Source organism: Oncorhynchus masou, chromosome 18 (assembly GCF_036934945.1).
Source record: "Oncorhynchus masou masou isolate Uvic2021 chromosome 18, UVic_Omas_1.1, whole genome shotgun sequence".
NCBI lineage: Eukaryota > Metazoa > Chordata > Actinopteri > Salmoniformes > Salmonidae > Oncorhynchus > Oncorhynchus masou.
Genome location: NC_088229.1, coordinates 63231898 through 63256434, shown reverse-complemented (window position 1 = coordinate 63256434; position 24537 = coordinate 63231898). Strand labels below are relative to the sequence as shown.

The following is a 24537-nucleotide window of genomic DNA, read 5'->3' as shown; positions in this document are numbered from 1 at the left end:
GGTACTTGCCACCCAAAAACAGCCCCAAAACAGCCCCAGCATGAATCTTTATGGGTACAAATACACATTTGGTCGTACTATGCTGAGAGATGGACACATACAGAGCTAGAATTTACAGTTCTGGCATGCCCTGCTTCTTGTCCTGGGGGAAGCATTAGAGGAGGAGAGAGGGAGCAAGGGAACGCTGGAGGAAGGATATAAAGGATTCTTTGAGCTCAATTCCATTATCTTAAAGTCAAATAAAAAGCGGCCTGGACTGAAGCTCCGAGGCCTCGTTAAATTTCTTCTCTTCTCCTCTCTGAGCTTCCCGGAGGCTCTCGTGTTCCTGATCAGAGGAAAAACAATGTCTTTCATTTGACTTTGCTTGTTTGGATTCCGGTTCTCAGGGTTTGACGTTCAGAGGAGGCAGAGAGGGAGAGGTCTTGTAAAAGCAGTGTTGGAGCGCTGTGGTCTCACTGCATTTCACGCAGGCTGATATTAACGGCTCAGTGTGGAGGCCCACGATTTGTCTGTTTACTTTGGCCACGACCCTGGGTGGTAATACCCTGCAGCGATGGTATAGAACCTAGAGGGTATGGTGGAAGAGAGCACAAGCAGTGGATGGCGGATGGAAATGACCAGCTGAGGCCTGCCTGGGGATAACATGTTTTTTTGGTTGTGCTATGCTGCCTGCGAGGGTGCCCGTGAATGAAAGGGACATGGCATCGTCATTGCATAGTGTTATTTCACTGATCTGACTGAACCCTGAATTGTCATTATGTTGAAATGATTTGTGTTCGCTCTCTCTCTCCCCACCTCTTTCTCTTCATACTGTAAAATGATAAAAGCCACCTTGATACATTTCCTTCGCACATTTTCTCATATAATCCTGGACTGGTCTGTGAGGATACACACCATATGGCAGCAATGGAGCATGTTTTATATAACTGGAAGTTCGCCCCATTAACCCAGTATTTTAAAGTCCCCATGCAATGCTCTACTGTACTAGGCTTCCTGTGTCGAGGCGAGAATCAACACTCAACTCTAACATCGGAGTTTAACTCCATGATTGCGAACTTGTGACTGTGGAAAATAGGCTTTAGTGAGGCCCTAGAAAAGTAGAATGGGGAGAGGGATGGAAAGAGGCCCAACTAAACACTGAACTTTTGTTGAGTTTGAGTTAACAGGAGGTTCGCATCACTGGAGTAGATAGAAGATGCCCTTTTACCACTGACACGGGATCAGATATAATATTAAAGTTAGATTAGTGTAATCTGATCCTAGATCTGTGGTAAAGGTTAACCTCTACTTCAAGCCCTTTCTCCATATCCCATTGGCTGTTTCAGGTAATGGCAGCAGTTTCACCCTGACTGAGGCCCATATTTCAGGTTTTTGGCTTCACCTGCAGCAACTGCAGTGTTTGGGGAATAACCTCCACTTCCCTAAGGTCCTTTGATCCATTCTGCAGATGTTTCCCCTCAGGAAGAGGTGAGTGAAAATGGGATCTGTGAAGTATTTTGGATACTGTGCACCTAGTTTTTTCTAAGACCTTTAGTATTATTTAGCCAAAGGCAAGACTGACGTGGGATCTGTGGGAGAAGGACAAAGTCAAAACGACTGTATGGAGTATGACTATAAGCTTGAAAACTCATCACCGAGTTGAAAAAAATGTAACCCCTCTGTGGGCAAAAGTCTTTCACCTCAAAGTAAGTGCAACGCAAAACCCTGACTTCATCATTCAAAGCTGTCGCCCTCCTCTCTCCCCAGAAGCCAACCCCATCCCCCAGCCAACCCCGTCCTACACAATACCGAAACGGGGTCTGCTGTGCACATAACACCCTGACTTTGTTTTTGTTTCCTAAAGTGGAGAGACTTATGCTGTGGATTTCCGTTACGGGATGTATAGAAAGGCTCTCCTGTGTGTTAACGTGCGGTCATCACAGGGACCTCACACGGAGAACCATGTCAACATTGGACACCAGGCCCAGCCTGTATAGTTCCTTCTCTATTTTTCCTCTCCCCCCAATTCAGCCTGCAACCCGTTGAAGGTATTGTACTTGACACACTTTCACTGGTCCTTTTTAAACATTCTTTAATTGACAGTGACCTCAATTATCTTTCTCCTTGTGTTTTTCCTCATCCCCCTCAAAGCTGGAATGAGCCAGAAACCTTACAAGTTGGCCGGCTACCACTCATAATGTACAATTAGCACTGTTTCAATTGTCAATATGAAGTATGTGGTCAGGCTATAATCACAATTAGGGTGTCTTTTTCCACTCAAATAATATCTCAACATTTGTGATTTTCTTTCTCGGAGGCGATGGCTTTTTCCATGCCTTTTGGCCTCATCAGCAGGTGATGAATTTGAAGCCTTCTCAAAAATAAGTGTCCCCCTTCAATCGAAGCTTGCCACTTAACACATTAGCACAGTCACTTTAATTGGGGAAATAGCTGTGTGAGAAGCACATCAAAGACACAAGCAGAACACACACAATCATGGACGGATGGCAGGATTGTGCGTCAGAGCTGTGGAAAAAGTGAATCTTTCAAAATCTCTCATAATAGAGGGAGAAGGTTTTAGAGCTGCCAGACTGCGACACCATGTCCATTCATCTGGCTGGGTTTTTTCTGTTATTCTGGAGGAGCAGCAAGGTTGGCACTCTCTCTCTCTCATATATATATATATATATGTGTTATAAAGTCAGGTCTGCAACCCCGAAGCCACCCACAGTGAAACGGACTGAGTCAGAGATTTTAATTTCCATGATCTCGGGGGGAGTCACATTCAGAACCCTGTGTCCCAAATGACTTTCCTGCTGTAATTCACCAAACCTCCTTGGAATCCTACTTCTTTTTTTATGACCATGCAGCACTCACTATTAAAACGGCCTTTCGCTGGCAGTGGCTGTGGAGAATGTGACCACAATGGAAGACATTGTGGAGGATTCATCGAACCACAGAGAAGATCCCCAAACCCACTGATTGCCTTCTCATCTGGCTCAGTGGGAAGAGTGAGGAGAACACCAATGTCCCAGGTTACCTCGACTTGAGACAGAGAAAGAAACAGCGAGTGAGAAAGAATGAGAAAGAGAGAACGAGGGGAAAGGGGGAGAAACGAGGGAACACGAGCCCAAATGGGAACCATATTGATCAACCAATTGTGGGTTTCCCCCGAAATAGAGTAACCCTTATTTACGAGGGGAGTTGAAGAGTTCCTGGTTGGGGGAACGGGGTTCATCTCTACCCCCCTATCCAGAACCCCAAAAGTGAATGGCCCCCTGGCTCATATTTCCTCCGGGGGATACACACCGTTCAGTCTACTCTGGAGGTCAAAGCCAGTCTGAAAGGGGACTGGTGATTGGTGAAGAACATTATACATCACCTTGGAGCCACTGGATTTCCAAACAAAACATGTAGATGCTAAACTCATTAAATTTACCTCCCTGCGTGTTGACATACAAAACACACACACACACACACAATCTGGAGGCCACACACTGCAAGCCTGTATACATGGCCGAGACTGCCAAATATCAGCACCACCAGCTTGCACCTACACCCGAGGCTGTCCAAGCGTGCCACGTGGGGCTGGTATGTAAACAGCGTCTCTGCAAAAGCTTGCTCCATGTAGCCGTCACATGAGCAGCCCACTTCCAAAATGAGCACCTCCCCAAAGAAAAACTATAATCAGGCATATTTGGCACACATCAACATCAAACCAGCTTCCACTTACACAATAATTCCAGCACGTGTGCTGTTGGTGAGACTACACGTCTCACCTCGCTGGCTATCTGGTCAACAAATCAAATTGTATTTGTCACAAGCACTGAATACAACAGGTGAAATACCTTACAGTGAAATGCTTACTTATAAGCCCTTAACCCAACAATGCAGATTTAAGAAAATACCACAAAAAAGAGATAAGAGTAACAAATAATTAAAGAGCAGCAGTAAATAACAATAGCGGGGCTATGTACAGGGGGTACCGGTACAGAGTCAATGTGCGGGGGCCCCGGTGTTGAGGTAACAAGGCGGTCATGTCTAGCAATGTACAAATCCTTGTATGAACAGCAGCCCTTCACAATTTGGGCAATATACTCCATTACACTTGACTCATGTAGAATACAACATGGACCATGGTTTACAGGGTACCAGAGTGCTAGATTATATTTAGTTGGTAGAACTTGTAGCCTTACCTTAACAGTAAAGGTGAGAATGTCCTCGCCACACACACACACACACACACACACACACACACACACAAGACCGCCGATTATGTCTAAAAGAGGTCTTTAATACAGTAGAATTCAGAAACAAGACCAGAATCTTATGTTTGTTGTGCCTTTGTCACAGCTAGACATCCACATGGTTGAACTGCTACTAATTTAGGCCGTTGCCACTTAGAGCCACACTGCATGATGGGTACTAAGGACCATGTCAGAATCAGTGGGATCCTGCAGACGTTTAGACTAAACAGAGGTAGGAGTTAATTCAAAGATGAACGTATGAGTGTATCAACAGTCAGACGTAATGTTAATTTCATGTGTTTCAGGGGCTGTCACCACGCTGCACCATATGTTCTGTAGCTCCGTCTGTAAAGAAAGGAAAAGATCAATAACAAACCAAAAATCTAGCAAAACGACTTCTTAGTGAGACATCTTTGGTAAGACTTTCCCCAACCAACCTAGGTTTGAGGCAAAGGAGAGATGAGATAGGGACAGCAACAGAGGGTAGTGAATCGTTTTTAGCCCTATGCTGCCTCCCAGTGGACAATACCTTTATGGCTCAAATAATTAGTGTTAATTGCTTACCTTTTCTTTGATTAGGCACTGCATTAGTGGTGCAATCTGTCCGAGATCACCCTCCAGGCTATAATATACACTGTTGAATAAATAAATAATAAATGAATAATACATGTAAATGTAAAAAGGTAGAGGGCAGGCCATGTAGCCCTGGGCATTATGTAAATATTAGTTCAAATCTGGGATCCATTTAACTAGAATGTTTTAACAGCGTATGTGTGAATTGATAGCTGCACTAGCAGGCAGCGAAAGCCTGAGATCACTCTGTAAGAGCTCTGTTCCGTTCGACCTTAAATAGATGTGATCCCTGTATCAGTGGATATTGGCCAAATTACTTCACCTAACTAACCCCAGGTCACACCTTAACTGGCTTACCACTGTCAAGGTTTTACTCTGACGACCTGATCTCTACTCATGAACACCGCCAGGGGGATATATAGACTGGTTGGCTGGCAACGTCACGAAGACGATGTGTCCACTTCAAAGGGGGCAGAAGGCGTGTGTTGTTATGGTTCTGGATGGCCAGATAAGACAGTTTCAGATTCTTGTCAACAATGACAAGAAACTGCCAGGTGGTGAATCGTAAGTTCCTAGTTTCAGCTTGTTTTGAACTTGTTCTTGATACCATGTCTTGTTTTGAGGTGTTTTGACTGATGTCACGTCTATGCTACTACGGCAAAGAAAATTGCCAGCTAGCTAACCAACAACTGTAAAAATGTATTTGAGACAACAAGTGCTCATTGTGCAATTTTATTTATGTTTTAAAGAAAACATTGGAGACAAAATATAGTTTACATTTTATCAACAATCTAAGCCAACCGTCTGTTGAGCACCCGTCGGGTTTGTTGCTGAACAACCAACCCTACATAACAGTGAGGTGTATTTAAAACCTGTTCAACTCTGACTCCCTCTAGTGGCATTTGGTAAATGATGCATAATATTGTATACTACCCCCATAAAGAATAATACCATTTAGGTTTCAAAACGATAAATCTTACAAACAAATTATTAGAAAAGGTAAGAACTGAGGGTATCTAATAAATGTGTCAGAAACATTACAGAACCCTGTAATATACAGGGTTTCTTTAACTTTTTTTGTCATACAGGAACAATGTTCTATATTACAGGAATAATATTTCATATTACAAAAATGACATTCATATGAGGAGAAAGCAGAAGCCTCTGCCTACCCAGTTATGTGAATATATCCCCTGCCTGATTCCCAGTTTGTCCACTAGACAGGAGTAAGAGCGTACATGACCTCTCTTGGCCATTTGAAACCAGTCACATCTGGTTTTGGTAGTGAGTCACAAAATGGCTAAACAGATTTTCAAGACTGACACCTTAAAATGACCCTAGCAATCAGAGCTTTCAAGTTGTCAAGTTTGTTTTTTGAAATAAGACACAGACAGGTGGAGAAACGTTAAACTTATTTTCCCATTTCCCGTTCCTATTGCAAACAAGTGAGAGATCCATGGCGCATGTGGAGGATGCACACAAGGTAATGCGTATGGAGAAGGAAATGCAATGCTTTACAAAGACCGTCAGGCTGTACCCTTTTCCCGCATACTAAATGTTTGCACTTTTGGTGACTTGACCTACATTGCATACTATATGAACTTGACCATAGCGCATGCTTTATGCCCTTCATGGGAGGTGATCTGGGGTGAGATTCTGATGGTATTGCCTACAGTAAGATTTGAGTTTGATTTCCAATTAAATAGAAAATGTGATTTTCTTGTCTGGATCCTCTCATGTGAAAAAAAATAAATAAAAGGCAGCTTTCACAAGCCCCATGTTATGGAATAGGTGCAAACCTTATATCGGCGGAAAGAGGGGATTGAGCTGCAGCCACTACAAGAAACAGTAGGTCTCTAGTATAAACACACCGGGAGCTACTCAATATTCAAAATGACGTCACTGTGATGCACGGGTGACTATCAGGCTATTATCAGGTTATTATCCGGTTATTAAAGCAGGATGGTGGTTAAGTCCTGCTCCTATATCAGGCCTCCCTATGTGACCATAGTACCTCAACCATACACCTTTTCTATGTTTGTATACGTCTGTCTTTCTGTGCCAGAACTGAAACCACATCCGTATTCAGGGAAAAGCACACAGTTCACAGAACCCCTCACCATACAGTCCCCCTCACCTTCAAACCAACTGAGCTTGTTTAATAGTTCTCTCCTTATCGTCAAGGGTTCCACACTGTAGAACCCCCACGCCCCCAGTCCAACCAACTCTTTCGCCTCTTCTGGTGTTCAACAGAATCTTGGAAAAGAGAAAAGGTCATTGCCTTGATCCGAATATATATATTTCAAACATTAATGTCACTAGACTTTAAACTAACTATTATTTACCTAAGTAGCAAGAGATTTCCATCGTTTAGCATTTTCTTCACCTCACACGAGTTGACCTCAGCAGTGCCTCCTGGCTGTTGTAACATGACACAGTTGGTTCTTGTCTGCGGGGCGACTCATCCAACCCCTCTGACTCATAGAACGCAGAGATGCTGAAAATAATAATTTAATAAATATTCAGGTGACATTTTTGCAGTCTTTAAACTGAATCTGACATTATGAGGCATCTTGTGATATGTCTTGCAGTGCTGGTACTGCCTATCCACCCACCATCCAGGTGGGTTCTGTAATCCGTCAGGTCAGGCCCAGGGCTCTGCTACAAGGTAGGGAGGGCCAGGCGTCTCCCCCGGTCCTACTCTTTCATCTGGACAGATCTTCCCCTGTCCTGCTCCTCGAAGATCTCCTCTCTGTCTTTCAGGAAGTATATTCCTGAACTCCCATTGGTGCTCACGTACTGTGGTGTGACATCACTCAGGTGCCAAACAACGTTTCAATGGGAGGCAGAATTCCTTGGAAGATATCAAAATGGGAAGGGAAGGAATGAGAAATACATGCAGTTTGATGTTAGCCTCTGCATAAAACGACAACTTCTTTAGGTGTGAAAGATGAAAAATGTGTCTTACAAAAAGGTAACATTTAAATGAATTAAAGCTATGCTGACATTACTTTGTGAAAGGAAAAACTGTAAATAGGATTATGTTGTCTGCCCTATCCGGATAGCAGGTTAGTGTTTTTCATCATGGATGTTGTTCTGGAGGCACAGCCACAAAGTCACAAAATCTGATTTTAAACCTAACCACACTGTTAACCTAATTCCTAACCCTAACCACACTGTTAACCCTAATGCCTAACCTTGACCACACTGTTAACTCTAATGCCTAACCCTAACCTTAAATTAAGACTAAAAAGCTAGTCTTAATTTTCATGAATAAAACCAATTTCGACTTTGCAGCTTGCCTATCTAAGAGAAAATCGCTCTGTTCTTCCTCCAGGACAAGACTCATGGCAATAAACATCAACCTGCATCCGAATGTGTATATGTGTTTACCTGGAGCAGGACGGCACAGAGACAGCCGGACTTCAGGAGAAGAGCCTCTCAGCAGCGTGACCACCCTCTACATGCCAGAGAGACAACCGTCACTCACTGTCACATCCACAATTATGGACTGATAAATGGCCATAATAATGTATAGTAAGCCTTATAAAGCCTATAAGATAATGAGTGGTGGTACAGAAATATTGAACAGATCAATCACACGGAGTGAAACAAAAACCCTCTCTCTCACGCTACAATTTCCACAATATCTCTGTCTTCAAAACGCTCCCACCCACCCCTATATACAGCATGCCAACTCACACCTGGAGCTACGGTTGAACAATCGTATTACACACCAGTCTATATTTACCTGGTAGGACAATCCCTTCAGCGGTTCTCCATTGACTGCCAGGATGACGTCTCCCTCCTGGATCTGCCCACTCTCTTCCGCTGGCTGGCCAGGGAAAAGCTTCTTGATCCGGACAAGGCCACTGCCCGAGTCTCCTTTCAAGGGCTCGAGCTCAGGGACCAGGAAGCTGAAGCCCAAGCCATTCAGCCTCTTATTCAAGGTCACCTCCAAAGTGTTCCCTGTAGGGTGGAGGGGTTAGGGGATTGAAGTGTGTCAGAGTTCACCTTGGGAGGCTTGGAGTGTGGATCCAGAATGGGTAGCTGTCAAAGGTAACACTCTCTCTCACAAAATCCTAATAGACCTACTGTATTCACTGATAAGATACTGATAAGATGGTTTAGTTGCCTGTCAGTGGGTGTGCTTGCTTGTTTTTACACCATCTGCTGGTCATTTTTTGTCCGTTTGTTTAAACAGATTTCTCCTGTTCGTCTGACTGATTTCTAATCCCTTCTTCAGTCAGGGACAATGCTTCTGAGCTCAGTCCCTCGAAGTGCCAGTGTTCCCCTTACACTAAAGTTCCCTTGTCGATGATATACTATCCCTTACCGTCAGACACGAAGCTGTAGTGCTTGGACTTGACCAAGTAGGGGGTGATGACGGCAGGGCAGCTGTTGTTCCTCTTCTGGGTGATGTCCCGGTGGGAACTCTGAGGGGAGAGGTGGCACCCTGTGTCTGGGCTCAAAGACACCCAGGGCAGGCTGCTCATGTTCTCCCTCTCCAGGACCAGGGTCACCACCTTGGACAGGAAACGGTTACATAAAGACAAATCACAGTTAATGCTTCTCATTAGTCTGCACCTTTCAGAAACTAGTTTTAAACTACTCTCTTAGAAAAAAGGCTTCCAAAACAGTTCTCTGGCTGTCCCCATAGGAGAACCATTTTTGATTCCTGTTAAAACCCTTTTAGGGTACAGGTAGAATCATCTGTGGAAATAGTTCTAGATGGAACCCAAAAGCGTTTTTCAAAGGGTTCTCTTATTGGGGTGGCAGGGTAGCCTAGTGGTTAGAGCGTTGGACTAGAAACCGAAAGGTTGCAAGTTCAAATCCCCGAGCTGACAAGGTACAAATCTGTCGTTCTGCCCCTGAACAGGCAGTTAACCCACTTTTCCTAGGCCGTCATTGAAAATAAGAATTTGTTCCTAACTGACTTGCCTAGTAAAATAAAGGTTAAAAAAATAAAATTAAAATAATAAAAAAATTATGAGATCAGCCAAAGAACCTTTTTAGGTTCGAGATAGCACCTTTTGTTCTAAGAGTATTCTGAATATACACAGGTATATTCACATTGCACAATATAAACAGCACATAATCAGAACACATGTTAAAATGTCAGTGTTTGTTTGCACTCAGTTTTGTACACAGTTCGGTTAAAGGCCAACGCAGAGGCAAAACGATGATGGTGTTGCCTTGCCCTGGTGTTGCCTTGCCCTGGTGTTGCCTTGCCCTGGTGTTGCCTTGCCCTGGTGTTGCCTTGCCCTGGTGTTGCCTTGCCCTGGTGTTGCCTTGCCCTGGTGTTGCCTTGCCCTGGTGTTGCCGCTGAGATATTGATGTTCCTTTACCTTTCCTGTTTTTGCCAGACATTCCACAGCCTGCTGATATGTGAACCCTTGAAACCTGATTCCATCAACTTTCAGCAGTCTGTCACCTGTTAGATGCAAGCACACACAACATCTCACTCATCTAAATTCAATTTGTGCAGCAATAATCCAGCATAATGTTCTTCTAAATGTCATTATTATTCCAGGTGCTTTACTGTAATAGCGCTTGTTCAGCATTATACTGTACCTGACTGAATGCGGCCATCTTGCTCAGCAGCCCCTCCACAGACTAGGCTTTTGATGTAGATACCTCCATGACGCAGGCCTGTGTTCACACCACCCTGACAAATCAGAAACACAAGGTTATTATCCAACAACATGACAGTCTCGGTTGAAATGTAAGTTTATCAATATACTGTACACCATCAATAACATTTGCATATCTAACTAATTGCTGAAGTGGCTTAATATGACAATGTACCATTAAGGGTTAATTCCCCATATTATTTTCATGCTAATATAATAAGTCCCTACTCTCTGGGCTCTACATTTAACAAACCGAACGCCATGGTAAATCTTAGCTCTGGCAGTAGAGCTACAGTTTTAGGGGTGTGTAGGGAATATTTGTGCTATTTTCACTGCGGGAATTATGAGCGCAATAGCTGGCAGTGCCACAAAAGGACTGGGTTTTGACGAATAAATAAATTGTAGATGTGACGAGGGCTTGGTCAATCGATCATGGGTTAATATCGCATGCCGTTGTCATGTTCTGTAGGTTATTGAAGGTCTTTGAGTTGTCATCAACTGTAATTTGGGCTGGGGGCACGGAATATTCTCTTCCCGGTTTATTGTGGATCGATACAGTTTATTAAATAGCATAGGCTACAGTAATGAGTAATAATAATAATAATAATAATAATAATAATAGCAACAGTAATAATAAATGCAATGTTTGCTCAATATGTTCGGAGCGTTGACAGTCAACATTGTTGCAATTGGATTTAACGAGTATAGGCCTTTACGCAGTGCACTTTCCCCTGAAATAAAACATCCTAGGCTACAGTAAATTCTATTACACGTGTTGAGCACGTTCTCAATAAGCCAGATACCGTTGATATGGCCTTAAATGACTTAAATAAGTTTTGAGCTGCCTGTTTTGGTAACCAGACAAGAGGCGCTCTTTGAAAATGGAGTTTGAAATAAAGTATGCACGGCAGGTTGGCTTATGTGAATGGTGAATACTGCAAAAGCCTCACAAGTAGACCACTTAGAAACCTTTTATGGACAGGGTACTTGACTAATGCATTGCCAGGATCAGGAAGACAGCAGACACATTGCTGTTGAACCAGTTTTTGTTCAAGTAGGGTAAGTGTAGCTTAAAGGGCTTCTATAAAAAATGTAATGGGAAAACAAGTAATTGTTACAGGAAAATAACATAAATGTTTCTAAATACGAGTGTGACCGGATCATCTCATGTCTAGTTCCATGATGGGCATATACAGTAGGATACAGGGAGGGTTATTTAAGCAAAAAAAAGAGCAGGTTAAAATAACATACAAACTAACCCTAACCCCACATAGAAACAAATAAAACACATTTTAATAACGCTTTGGTGATTTAAGACTGTGTGTGGTCTCAAGAGTCAAACCCTTTATAATCGTCTTTCCTACTTGGCAAATGCATCAGGCAGGACAAAAGAAAATGGTCTTCACTGAGAGGTTATGATTGGTTTTTCAATCAGATTAAACTAAATGGGAGGTTTACGGGCACAAAAAGCACATCTCTTGTTCCATTTGCATTTTGGCAGTGGGCGTCACGGCTGGATAAGCTGCGTTTCCACTGTCCAAATCCATGCCAAAACCAACCACGTTACCGGTAAGATCAGCTTTGGTTGGTCTTAAATATCCCCACCAGTGCTGCCTGAAATTGGCACTTTGGGTCACGTTTTTAAGGACACACCCCGCCCACCTCTGCGCAAGCGAGCTCATATAAGACATGTAAATGACCAATCCTTGCCCTACGGTTTGAAAACAGAAAAGCGCCGATTTTAATAGGGCGTGTGTTTGACAATTGCGCTGGCTTCACGCCAGCCGAAAATAGAGCCCTCAGGCTGCTAGGTGAGAGGGATGTATCAAGATTAAAAGGAATATAGTATGTTTATACAATCTATCGCTCGGTCTCTCACACATAGGGGGTAAACAAATAGAATGTCTGCCAACAGACACACCAGGAGTGTGGTGTGGGATGCTTTCATCCCTGATCCACCTTCACATCATCCGAATCCCAGTCAGGCCGAATGAGAATTAACAGGCATTTTAATGACGTCTCGGAAGGCTGTTCTCTCTCTCTCTCAGGCTCTAGTAGCTCCAGCTCCTCCCTCTCCAAGGTGATTAACCCCAGGGGTCTAAAGGATTACTACCCAGAGACACAGAAGCAGCTGACTTCCTGACTAATTTGTCCATCCCAGACTTAAGTACAGTAGGTCCATCTCACTATAGTACCACTGACCAGTAAAATAAACCCCTTCCGTACAATGGCGTGAGATCACTGATCTCAGATCAGATGTTGAGGAAAAAAATGGGAGCTTGTCTGGCCCTCTCTTGGGATATTGGGTGGGAAATAGTCTCTCTGGCCGGAGTGTGAGGTTATATCAACAGTCATTTCTAGCGCTGTCCTAGGGAGTTACATGAAATAGTTCACTTACAGTGATACTGATCCCTAAACCTACTCCAGCTTTCTTCTTCAGCTCCACAGAGATCTCACCACCCCTGAAGCAGTTTGTGGAAGGAGACCTGGAGCGGCAGTCCTGGAAAATGGATAGGGAATAAGAGTTCATGATAAGATTAAGATGGATGATACAATTCACAACAAAGGCACGATTGTATTGTATTTGTTTCTATTCATTGATTTAATTGACATTATGTAGAGTTGATTGCTAATGTTCGTTGTCTTGTTTGTGTACAAAATGAATACAATTGTTAACCAATCTTAGCACATGTAGAGAATTGTCCTTAACATGGAGGAGATGATGGTCAGTAGCCATTGGTTACCTGAGCGTTGAGGATGCGTACATCAGGGAGTTGCAATCTACTGCCAGTCTTTGGGGTCAACATGACAGACACGATCTCATCCAGGTCGTCCTCCCCAGAGCGCACGTTCGTCCTCAAAGTGGTCTGGGACTCGTAGTTCTTCAATAGCGGAGATCTCACGTTGTTGGGTGTTGAGGAAACTGTAAAGACACATCAACATAAACACAACAAAAAAAATCCACATTGTAATAAAAGTTGAAATGTGGAATTATCAACTAAAAACGAAAGCCTGGCCATGTATGTAGTGATGATCCAGAGCGGACGAAAAAGCAAATTCCCATTTGGAGCTCCAACTAAAACATCTAGCTGAAAAGCCAGTCGACTTAAAATATATAGTTTATCACGGAAAGTAAATGAGCCTGAACAGAGCAGAGATATATAGTACCTGTCAAAAGTTTGGACACACCAACTCATTCCAGGGTTTTTCTTTATTTTTACTATTTTGTAGAATAATAGTGAAGACATCACAACTATGAAATAACACATATGGAATCATGTAGTAACCAAAAAAAAAGTGTAAACAAATCAAAATATTTTATATATTTCAGAATCTTCAAAGTAGCCACCCTTTGCCTTGATGACAGCTTTGCACACTTGTCATTCTCTGGTACTGACTGGTACTGTATATACGCACTTCTAGTACCTTTGGGCTGGGTCACGATAAGTGTGACCTCCTGTGGGCTGTTCTGCATGACCTCTGCAGCCTCACTGAAGGTCATGCCCTCCAGACTGGTGTGGTTCAGAGAGATCAGACGCCCACCTGAGGGAGAACATCACCACAACATTTCATATAAATAATAATTTTGTTGGTATCCACCTAGTCCTGGTCCAGAATCAACAGTTACCCTTAGCCCCTATCCAATTCCTTCAGATTTGTAAAGACCATAGAAATAGGGGATACGAAAATAGACTGGGAGTTGCATCTAAACTCAGCAAAAAAAGAAGCGTCACCTTTTCAGGTCCCTATCTTTCAAAAATAATTTCTAAAAATCCAAATACCTTCACAGATCTTCATTGTAAAGGGTTTAAACACTGTTTCCTATGCTTGTTCAATGAACCATAAACAATTAATGAACATGCACCTGTGGAACGGTAGTTAAGACACTAACAGCTTACAGACGTTAGGCAATTAAGGTCACTGTTATCAAAACTTAGGACACTAAAGAGGCCTTTCTACTGAGTCTGAAAAACACCAAAAGAAAGATGCTCCAGGGTCCCTGCTCATCTGCGTGAATGTGCCTTAGGCATGCTGCAAGGAGGCATGAGGACTGCAGATGTGGCCAGGGCAATAAATTGCAATGTCCGTACTGTGAGACGCCTAAGACAGCGCTACAGAGAGACAGGACGGACAGCTGATCTTCCTCGAAGTGGCAGACCACGCGTAACAACACCTGCACAGGATCGGTACATCCGAACATCACACCTGTGGGACAGGTACAGGATGGCAACAACAACTGCCCGAGTTACACCAGGAACGCACAATCCCTCCATTAGTGCTCAGACTGTCCGCAATAGGCTGAGAGAGGCTGGACTGAGGGCTTATAGGCCTGTTGTAAGGCAGGTCCTCACCAGACATCACCGGCAACAATGTCACCTATGGGCAAACCCATCGTTGCTGAACCAGACAGGAATGGCAAAAAGTGCTCTTCACTGACGAGTCGCGGTCTTTCCTCACCAGGGCTGATGGTCGTATTAGCGTTTATCGTCAAAGGAATGAGCGTTACAACAAGGCCTGTACTCTGGAGCGGGATCGATTTGGAGGTGGAGGGTCTGTCATGGTCTGGGGCGGTGTGTCACAGCATCATTGGACTGAGCTTGCTGTCATTGCTGGCAATGTGTGTTACAGGGAAGACATCCTCCTCCCTCATGTGGTACCCTTCCTGCAGGCTCATCCTGACATGAGCCTCCAGCATGACAATGCCACCAGTCATACTGCTCATTCAGGGTGTGATTTCCTGCAAGACAGGAATGTCAGTGTTCTGCCATGGCCAGCGAAGAGCCCAGAACTCAATCCCATTGAACACGCCTTGGACCTGTTGGATTGGAGGGTGAGGGCTAGGGCTATTCCCCCCAGAAATGTCCGGGAACTTGCAGGTACCTTGGTGGAAGAGTGGGGTAACATCTCACAGCAAGATCTGGCAAATCTGGTACAGTCCATGAGGAAGAGATGCACTGCAGTACTTAATGCAGCTGGTGGCCACATCAGGCACTGACTGTTACTTTTGATTTTGACCCCCCCTTTGTTCAGGGACACATTATTCCATTTCTTTTGTCTATGGAACTTGTTCAGATTATGTCTCAGTTGTTGAATCTTCTTATGTTCATACAAATATTTACACATGTTAAGTTTGCTGAAAATAAACATAGTTGACAGTGAGGATGTTTCTTTTATTGCTGATTTTACATTCAGTAAAAATGATTCCAAAGGGGTTATTTGGCTTTCCCCATAGGAGAACCCTGTTTGGTTCCAGATGACCCCTTTTTGGTTTCAGGTAGAACCCTTTTGGGTTCCATGTAGAACCCCCTGTAGAAAGGGTTCTACCTGGAACCAAAAGGGTTCTTCAAAGGGTTCTCCTATGGGGACAGCCAAAGAACACTTTAAGGTTCTAGATGGCACCATTTTTTTCCCTAAGAGTGTAGATAGGGCCCTAGTCATGACTAATTAACTGGCAATGTCAAGAGAAAAAGCTCACATGAGAACTTAAAAATAAACCTGGCATGCAAGAGAATTGTTCACCAATGTGCCCAGGCGTCATAATCCGGTGTGAGCTTTGTGAAAACAAGCCCAGAAATAAAACCTCGTCACCTACCTGGTCTGATGCGGCCATCTTTATCCGCTGGTCCTCCCCGCACGATGGATGCTATGAAGACACCCAGGTCATACTTCCCCACCGTGTCTTCTCCAACTATCACAACACCTGAATAGATAAAAGTACTTTCCCATTTTAGTTCTATTCTACAAAATATGCTTTAATGGATATATGACTAAATGTTGTAAGCGATGAACTTACCGACGCCGAGCTTCGGGTCTTTCTTTAAGCACACACAAATGACTTCTCTCTCTGGTATGACTCTCTTCATTTGGGCAAAAACATCTGTTGACAGAAATACCGCAGCTGCCTTTTAATGCATCACTGTACATTGACCGCAGCACCTCATAAGAAACCCGTATGCCATCTCTGTGGATGATACTGACAGGCTACTACAACAGTTGCGAGGATGTCTTCCGCACGGTGCTCGGATTTGGAACGCTTCCAGAATGTGAACACTTGATCCTGTACCTGATTACCCAGTGTTAAGAGGTTAATTTTCTTAGGAGCTGATCATCTATCCATACCTCTGCCTGCTGAGGACATGGGGTTGACCTCTGACCCACACTTCCCAGACCCACGAGACAGGGCTGGAGACAGGTTCCCAGGCAATGGCCTCCTTCTGCTGAAAATTATACAGGGAGAAATTACTTACAACATGCAGGGAAATAGAAATACTTACAATGTGCAAGAAATGAAATGCAAAGGAATGTACAGTAGTATATACGGACAGAGATAATACAGGGAAGGATACTTTACCCACTGGGCACAAACTGGTTGAATCAACGTTGTTTCCATGTCGTTTCAACAAAATAATTCAATGTGATGACGTTAAATCAACGTGGGAAACCAATTGAATTTGCATAAAGTCATCAACATAAGGGGATTTTGTCATTTTTTTCACCCAAATTTTAACCTACATCCAGTGACATGGTGACATTTGTTGATTTCATGTTGAAGTCACTTTAGTTGACAAGTCAACCAAATGTAATTCAAAAATAGATGTTGAACTGGCGCCTGTGCCCAGCGGGTATGCTCTCCATCACTCCTACCCCTGCTCGTGGAGGACACGGTGCTGTTTGATCCGCGCCTCGATCTTGGCGGCGATGTCATCACACAGTTTGGTCATGGAGCCGTCCTGCGGTGTGGTCAGACCGCTGTCTGTCAGTACGGTCTCAGAGTTCCTGCTCACCTGGCTGTTCTGTGCCTGACACACTGCCGCATATTGCACTATGTTGTCCTCTGGAAAGAAAAAAGGGCTCTTTCATTCAAATCAAGGTTGGTCAAAGGTGGCTATAATGAAATCAAGTTAGATGTAGATCCAATAACTGTGCTATAATCCAATGATCCAGAAGTTTCTCTGTTTTGCCTATCACTAAGCCCACGTGGTACATTAGCGAGATATATAGCTTATTAGCTATATACTGTATATGGCTGAAGGGTCTGGCAAAAAAAGATTCACCAAGAACAGGACACAAACTGTATAGAATCAGAACAAGCTGTCACTGGGACACTATTTACAGGAATGTAGAAGTGGTTATTGGTTTGGGCCAGGAGTTTTTTCTTTACCATGTGACTTTACCAGTTATGATGTCATCATAAAATGTTCTGACCTGAGGCCAGACTGTGTCCGAGCTGGCGAGAGTTCATCTCATTGTGAAACTTGTGCTGGGCAGAGCAGAGGTTGCACAGGTACGTGGCCGTCTTGGATCTCTCGGTGACAAAGGTGTGCTTTCTCGCGCTCCCTCTGCTCTCGATGACAAATTTCCGGCACTGTGGTGGGACAGAGAGCGAAGATGGGTTAAGGTATTTACAGAAATAACAAAACAACAGCTACAAAATTCACTGACTAAACAAACACTTTATAGTTAACTATATTCACTTTCAATATTCTCAGTTTCCTTTATTAAAATGAATCTCCAGGAATAAAAAAAAAGAAAATATTTTTACTGCTGAAAACTAATATCCCAAGTATAAATACAGTAAATACACACACTAAAAGGGTAAAAAAAATACATTGAGCATAATAGTGCTTTTTAAACACAACTGCAAACTTCAAGGAGTTGGTCTGATGGAAATCCGTTATGTCATCGGCCTCCCTCCTTGCTTGAAGAACAATAGAGAAGCAATAGAGAACAAATGGGTAAAGGCCAGGGGGGTTCGATCCCGGGCTGTGTCGGCGCCGGCCACGACCTGAAGACCCATGAAGCGGCCCACAACTGGCCCAGCTTCGTCCGGGTTAGGGGAGGGGTTTCCTTGTTTCTTTGCCGGGATGTCCTTGTCTCATCGCGCTCTAGCGACTCCTGTGGCAAGCCGGGCGCATGCACACTGACACGGTCGCCAGTTGTACGGTGTTTCCTCTGACACATTGGTGCGGCTGGCTTCCGGGTTAAGCGAGCAGTGTGTCAAGAACCAGTGTGACTTGGCAGGGTTGTGTTTCGGAGGACGCATGGCTCTCGACCTTCGCTTCTTCCAAGTCCGTACTGGAGTTGCAGCAACGGGACAAGACTATAACTACCAATTGGATATCACGAAAATTGGGGAGAAAAAGGGGGTAAAAGAATATAGGAATAGAATATAAAGGAAAGGCTCCCCCACTTGTGCCATGTCATGAGGATACCTGGACCACTGATTGAGATGTGCCTTTTGTGAAGTAAATCAGGATTAACACCTGAGTTTCTTTTTTGAGATGAAAAGGAGATTGGAGTGCCACTTTAAAAACCTGAGTTATGCATTATCTAAGGCATAATACTCACAGAGGAGGAGATACTGCTTGTTTCCCACCAGTGGAAAGTCTGACTCGTGGAGCGAGAGCTATCTTTAACCTCATACACTATGACTCCTCTGGCACACACTCCGAGGATCAGCTCTCCGATGACTGGCTTCTTCTCGCGCCCCACGCGGTAGAACAGAACACCGTACTCAGGAAGCTGCTGGGTGGCCTGGGAGGGAAGTTAGATGTTAGAACTGGGTTGTCACTAGCTTCCACAGCCACAAACCACGCCTATTTCTACAATTTCTCTTAATTACATTTTATTTTAACCCTAACTACACTCCTAACCTTATGCCCAACCCTAACCTTAAATTAAGACCAAGAAGCCAATTTTGTTTTCATGATTTTTTTATGATATTTTGACTTTGTGGCTGTTGAATCTAGTGGAAACCGGGAACTGCCGATGTGCAAGTTTACCACACGGGCTAAGAATACAAGCCAAACATTTATGCAATATACTATATTACCATATGTTCACCATTAATCCACTGTGCAGGTGTCACAGCCTTTGGTGTAATGATTCAAATATCAGTCCACTGAGTATGAAACTAATAACATGAATATAACGATATAAAACATAGAACTCTATGAAGCATTTTCATTGGTTCATGTTACCTTGAGGAACTCAAGCTCGGACTCGTCGGTACTCATCGTGGAGTTGTTGGCATGTAACCGTAGCAACTCCTCCTTTAGGTAAGGCAGGGCTCTTTTCTCCATGACGCTCTTGGCAATGTACTGGTCTGGTCGATAGTAGTTCCTCCCATAAACCTTTAGAAAAGATCAGACAAAGTTAGTCATCACTCAACTGAAACATTTCCAGAGCTAATATTACAAAATACTAACAAGGCAATTGATACTTAAGTATGCAGATCAGTCCTGCCTAGACCTTGACCAATCATGTGACAATTGTGCGATACAGCATATCAAAGATACTTCATGACCATATAACTAAAATAAAAAGTAGCAAACACCTCAGGCATGCAGTCTCCATACTCTGCTTGGAGAGCCAAGGCACCCAGATATAGGCCTGTCTCTTCATGGCAGGACAACCTGTCCTCCAGTATATCTTTCCTCAGCTGTAGGTAGTACTGGTGACGAGTCAGCTTGTGCCTGCCAAAAAACCCACAATATGCTTACATAGAGAAATCGGTGGACCATGTTGCCTGACCTCTATGGTTTCTATAGGTCGTCCTTCAATACGACACAGTGTGAGCATAGGAGGATGTGTCGTACTGTACTTACAAAAGTAGAGCGATGTCGTGGACAAAGAATTTGACCCTGAAGAAAAGGACAAACGTGGACGTAGGCACTTTCTTCCAACTATGGGGGGCAACCTTGGATATCTTTGTGTCATTGTCCAGGAAGAAAAACTCATTATCTAAAAACCGAGACAAGATGAAAAAGAGTGACATGTTTAACACATCAACCATGTAAAGACTTTTTCAGAACTGTAGTTAAACAGCAACAAATCAGCAGGTAGCGGACAAGAGCCATTCAAAACAAAAACACTAGTGAACCTGGTCAATTACCATCAATGTAAGCAAGGCCGAAGTAGACGTGTTCAACCAGGTTGGAGTGGGCAACAATCATATCAAAGACATCCCCTCCTTCTGACTTGACGTCACACTTGACCAGGATGCTCTGTCCGTTTGGCATGACCACACTCAGCTCCCTCATAGTGGAATGAGACTTCCCTTTCTTTGACTGGATTGGCAGACAGAAAGATAGTGATGAATAGATAGACAGGATGGTGATAGTTGGGATGATGTAAAAAAAGCATTTGATGATGGAGTTCTTGATGATGAAAAGTCATAATTACAACAATGGATCCGGGCAGCTCCAAGACAACCAGTGGCTCATCTAACATTTGAAAAAACTCTGGACCCACATCCTGCACATAAAAAAAGAGGGAAACGTTAAGAACTACACTATGTGACAAAAAGTATGTAGACACCTGCTCATCGAACATCATGGGCATTAATATGGAGTTGGTCCCCCCCATTGCTGCTATAACAGCCTACACTCTTCTGGGAAGGCTTTCCACTAGATGTTGGAACATTGCTGTGGGGACTTGCTTCCATTCAGCCACAAAAGCATTAGTGAGGTCGGGCACTGATGTTGGGCGATTAGGCCTGGCTCGCATACGGTGTTCGATGGGGGGTTGAGGCCAGGGCTCTGTACAGAACAGTCAAGTTCTTCTACACCAATCTCAACAAACCATTTCTGTATGGACCATGCTTTGTGCACAGGGGCATTGTCTGAAACATATTCTGAAACAGGAAACGACTTTCTTCAAACTGTTGCCACGACGTTTCCCCAAACTGTTGCTCCTAGACGTTTCCACTTCACAATAACAGCACTTACAGATGACCGGGGCAGCTCTAGCAGGGCAGAAATTTGACAAACTGACTTGTTGGAAAGGTGGCATCCTATGATGGTGCCACGTTGAAAGTCACTGAGCTCTTCAGTAAGGCCATTCTACAGCCAATGTTTGTCTATGGGGATTGCATGGCGGCGTGCTCAATTTTATACACCTGTCAGCAACAGGTGTGGCTGAAATAGCCGAATCCACAATTGTATACATATAAATACATATACATATATATATATATATACTATATATTCTGGTATTTCAACCCAAAATGTCACATGACTCTCTGATATCATACCTTGGCTTTCTTTTCATTAAGACTGACAGTAGACTCGTTCAGATACACATATGGTATAGGTCTGATGCTGCCACGGCGAAAGCCATCCAGGTAAGGGCTACAGGGGTTACGGAATTGATAGCTGCAGTAACTCTCTCTGTGACGTAACCCCTGGGCAATTCTGTAAGAAAAAAAGAATACATGGATTCTTTAATTTATTGTCCACAGACTGTTGGGTGAACTATCCCTTCAAAAAAAAACACTTCTGTAAAGCTGATACTTTGTGTATTACGGTCAAAATGAGCCTATGTTGTTTGAAAGGCGCCGGCTAGGTTCTTACCCTCTGCTGAGCTCGACTTGGAATGTTGAGTTGCTTCTGTTTCTCAGCGCCCAGGTAGATTTATGGTACGAGGCACTTCCTGAGAAACTGTGAATCCTCTCTCTGACCATCTGACTCCGGTCAGTAAGTTGAGGACCATTCTCAGCCATAGACACATGATTGACCTAGAAAACCAAATAAAATTGCAGCTACTGAATTAGAAAAGTTGCACTGACCTATCCTTAAAAATAACCGTATGTCACAAACCCAGCTTCAGATCGCCGCCGAGATAGAGGTTTAAGCCAGCCAAGAGTCCGTAGTGTCACAATATGGATGCCAGCGTATTTCTAGGAACTTTGACCTTATAATGTCATCGTGCTGGATGGCACATGGAGTGTAGGGTAACCCCTGGCATGCTTTAGTGTACATCACTAAGAAATCAGCGGGGTGCTGTGGTATTACCCTAATCAAAAACGAAGACATACAGAGCTAAAAGCTCATGTTAATGACTTCATGTCTCCCCCACCGCTGCTTCAACGGACGCTTTATTTAATTAGGCAAGTCAGTTAAGAACAAATGATTATTTACAATGACGGCCTACACCGGCCAAACCCGGACGATGCCGGGCCAATTGTGCGCCGCCCTATAGGCCGTCATTGAAAATAAGAATTTGTTCTTAACTGACTTGCCTAGTAAAATAAAGGTAAAATAAAAATAAGATAAATAAATACCAAACTGGGCAAGGCCGATCTCAATTTCAGCGTATCGATAACATAGGGACAAAATTAAGAGATAATGACTCACGTATGACTGCCAAATGTATACCTGTAGACCAGGGTTTTGCATACACAACAGCCAGGTAGGTACAGTGATACCTATACTGACGAGAGGTGCATTTCATAAACCAAAAGGGAATGTGGGTGAACTCACAGAGTCCCTAAACACATCTTCTACTAGCTGTTTGATGAGTTTCTCTGGTGGGGGCAGTTGAGCAGTCTTGATGTGCTGGTCACAGGTCTCCAGCACAGTCACGAGATCCGCTCGTCTCTGGACCGTGTCCTCACACATGCTCAGCAACAGGTTGTTCAGTTTGCTACTCAGCTGAATGGGCTGGTTTTGAGGTAGTTGATAATCAACGGACCAGTAGAGGGTCATTCCTAGGGAATATACAACCATCTGGAAAAAAAAACACAAAAATGAGTAAAATCCTTCCAGAGGAATTCATGTAAAACCAAAAGTCAAGAACCAAAACAGTGGTGAGATGTCATGCCAATAACCATAGGAGTTTTCCAGACAGCACAGACAGATCTGGAACTATGCTAGTAGTGATATACAATTACATTATTTAAAAAAAAAAAATTGTACAATTTCTTTTAACCGACTTCGAGATTCTACTTGTATTTTATATAGCGCTTTTCATTACATCTATTATTATTATGATTACTCTAAGAGCAGGATTTATTGATTACCTTTTCTGAGGCTGTCCTGTTGGAGGCAGCGTGTCCATCCTGTACCTCTGGAGCAGTGAAGGAGCCCAGGTCCCCAGACCGGGCACAGCTTTTAAAAGCAAGGTTCCCACTGGCTGACAGTAACATAGAGCCGGGGCTCAGTACACTGCACATGTTACCAGGACCTGACAACAAGACAAAATACATACTATTAACTTGCATGTCTGCATGGTTATAGGAATAACTCACTCCAAAAAGGTACTTTTGTCAGATGTTAGAAGTAGAGCACCATATGATATGGTGGTGCCTATCTTTCCCATTCATTTCAGGTTTGAGGCCTATTTCTTCTAATGCATAAAGAGGCATGTAACAACAGAAGTCATGGCATATTAGACCACTTTTGAGGTCTGCAAACATCGGACAAATGTTTAATGGGCCATGAGCAATCCCTTTAAGACCTAAAGATCCTTTTAGCAACTGCCAGTGGGTATTTTCATGGGTCAGCAATGGGATATAAATGTGCCCAGGTACCTTTGTGGGAGATGTCCATTAAGGCCTCGGCGGTGCCCAAAAGCAGACGCCACACCTCATCCTCCTCCAGAGGTGACCCCCGGGCCTCCAGCACCTCTGCCAGGGTCACGAACGTGCCCATCCTGGGGGACACAGCCATGGGTAGATACAGTCATATATTATGTAAGGGGGGGGAATATTTGTTGTTATTTAAGTTCAAACGCTGTACTAGCGAACTTTATTCCTAGTTATATGTACAGTACCTACCTCAATTACCTTGTACCCCTTCACATTGACTAGGTACTGATACCCTGTGTATAGAACCAAGTGCTCATTACTCATTGTGTATTTATTATTACGTGTTTTACTTCTCTATTATAGACTCAATTATATTTTTCTCTGCATCGTTGGGAAAAGGCCTGTAAGTAAACATTTCACTGTTAGTCCACACCTGCTGTTTACAAAGAATGTGACTAATTCAATCTGATGTTATTTGATGAGCAATATATGTTTCATCATAGTCTAAGTGAAAAAATAAGCGAAGCTGATATTTGGATTACAGTGAAACTGTTGAATGTAAGAACTTTAATCATTTCCAGAATAATTTCTGAGTTTTAAAAAGGGTCCACACAACCGTACTGTCTTATCGCATAAATCATTATCTCAAACTGATCCTTTTCACTGAGAATATAGAGATATTAGGATAAATATCTAGAGTACAATGAGTAAGGCCAATGCTTGGTCTAATGGAAGGCAATACAGACACACAACCCTCGCCCCCCCCCTCTGTTTCTTTCCCCCTCTTCCTCACACA

General features: G+C 43.5%; 1 protein-coding gene across 1 annotated transcript; it reads right to left on the bottom strand.

Moving 5' to 3' along the window:
- Positions 1-7615: 7615 nt before the first annotated feature.
- LOC135559404 (tyrosine-protein phosphatase non-receptor type 13-like) lies at positions 7616-23865 on the bottom strand. The gene is given in 25 exon segments (XM_064993561.1): positions 7616-7653; positions 8193-8259; positions 8551-8768; positions 9136-9325; positions 10148-10233; positions 10374-10467; positions 12831-12932; positions 13177-13355; positions 13859-13975; positions 16026-16133; positions 16227-16310; positions 16553-16650; positions 17078-17267; positions 17639-17798; positions 18782-18967; positions 19414-19566; positions 19770-19908; positions 20041-20176; positions 20328-20502; positions 20618-20689; positions 21468-21627; positions 21772-21950; positions 22696-22941; positions 23235-23398; positions 23745-23865. Coding segments are annotated over 25 exon segments (3462 nt in total).
- Between the last annotated feature and the right edge of the window lie 672 nt (positions 23866-24537).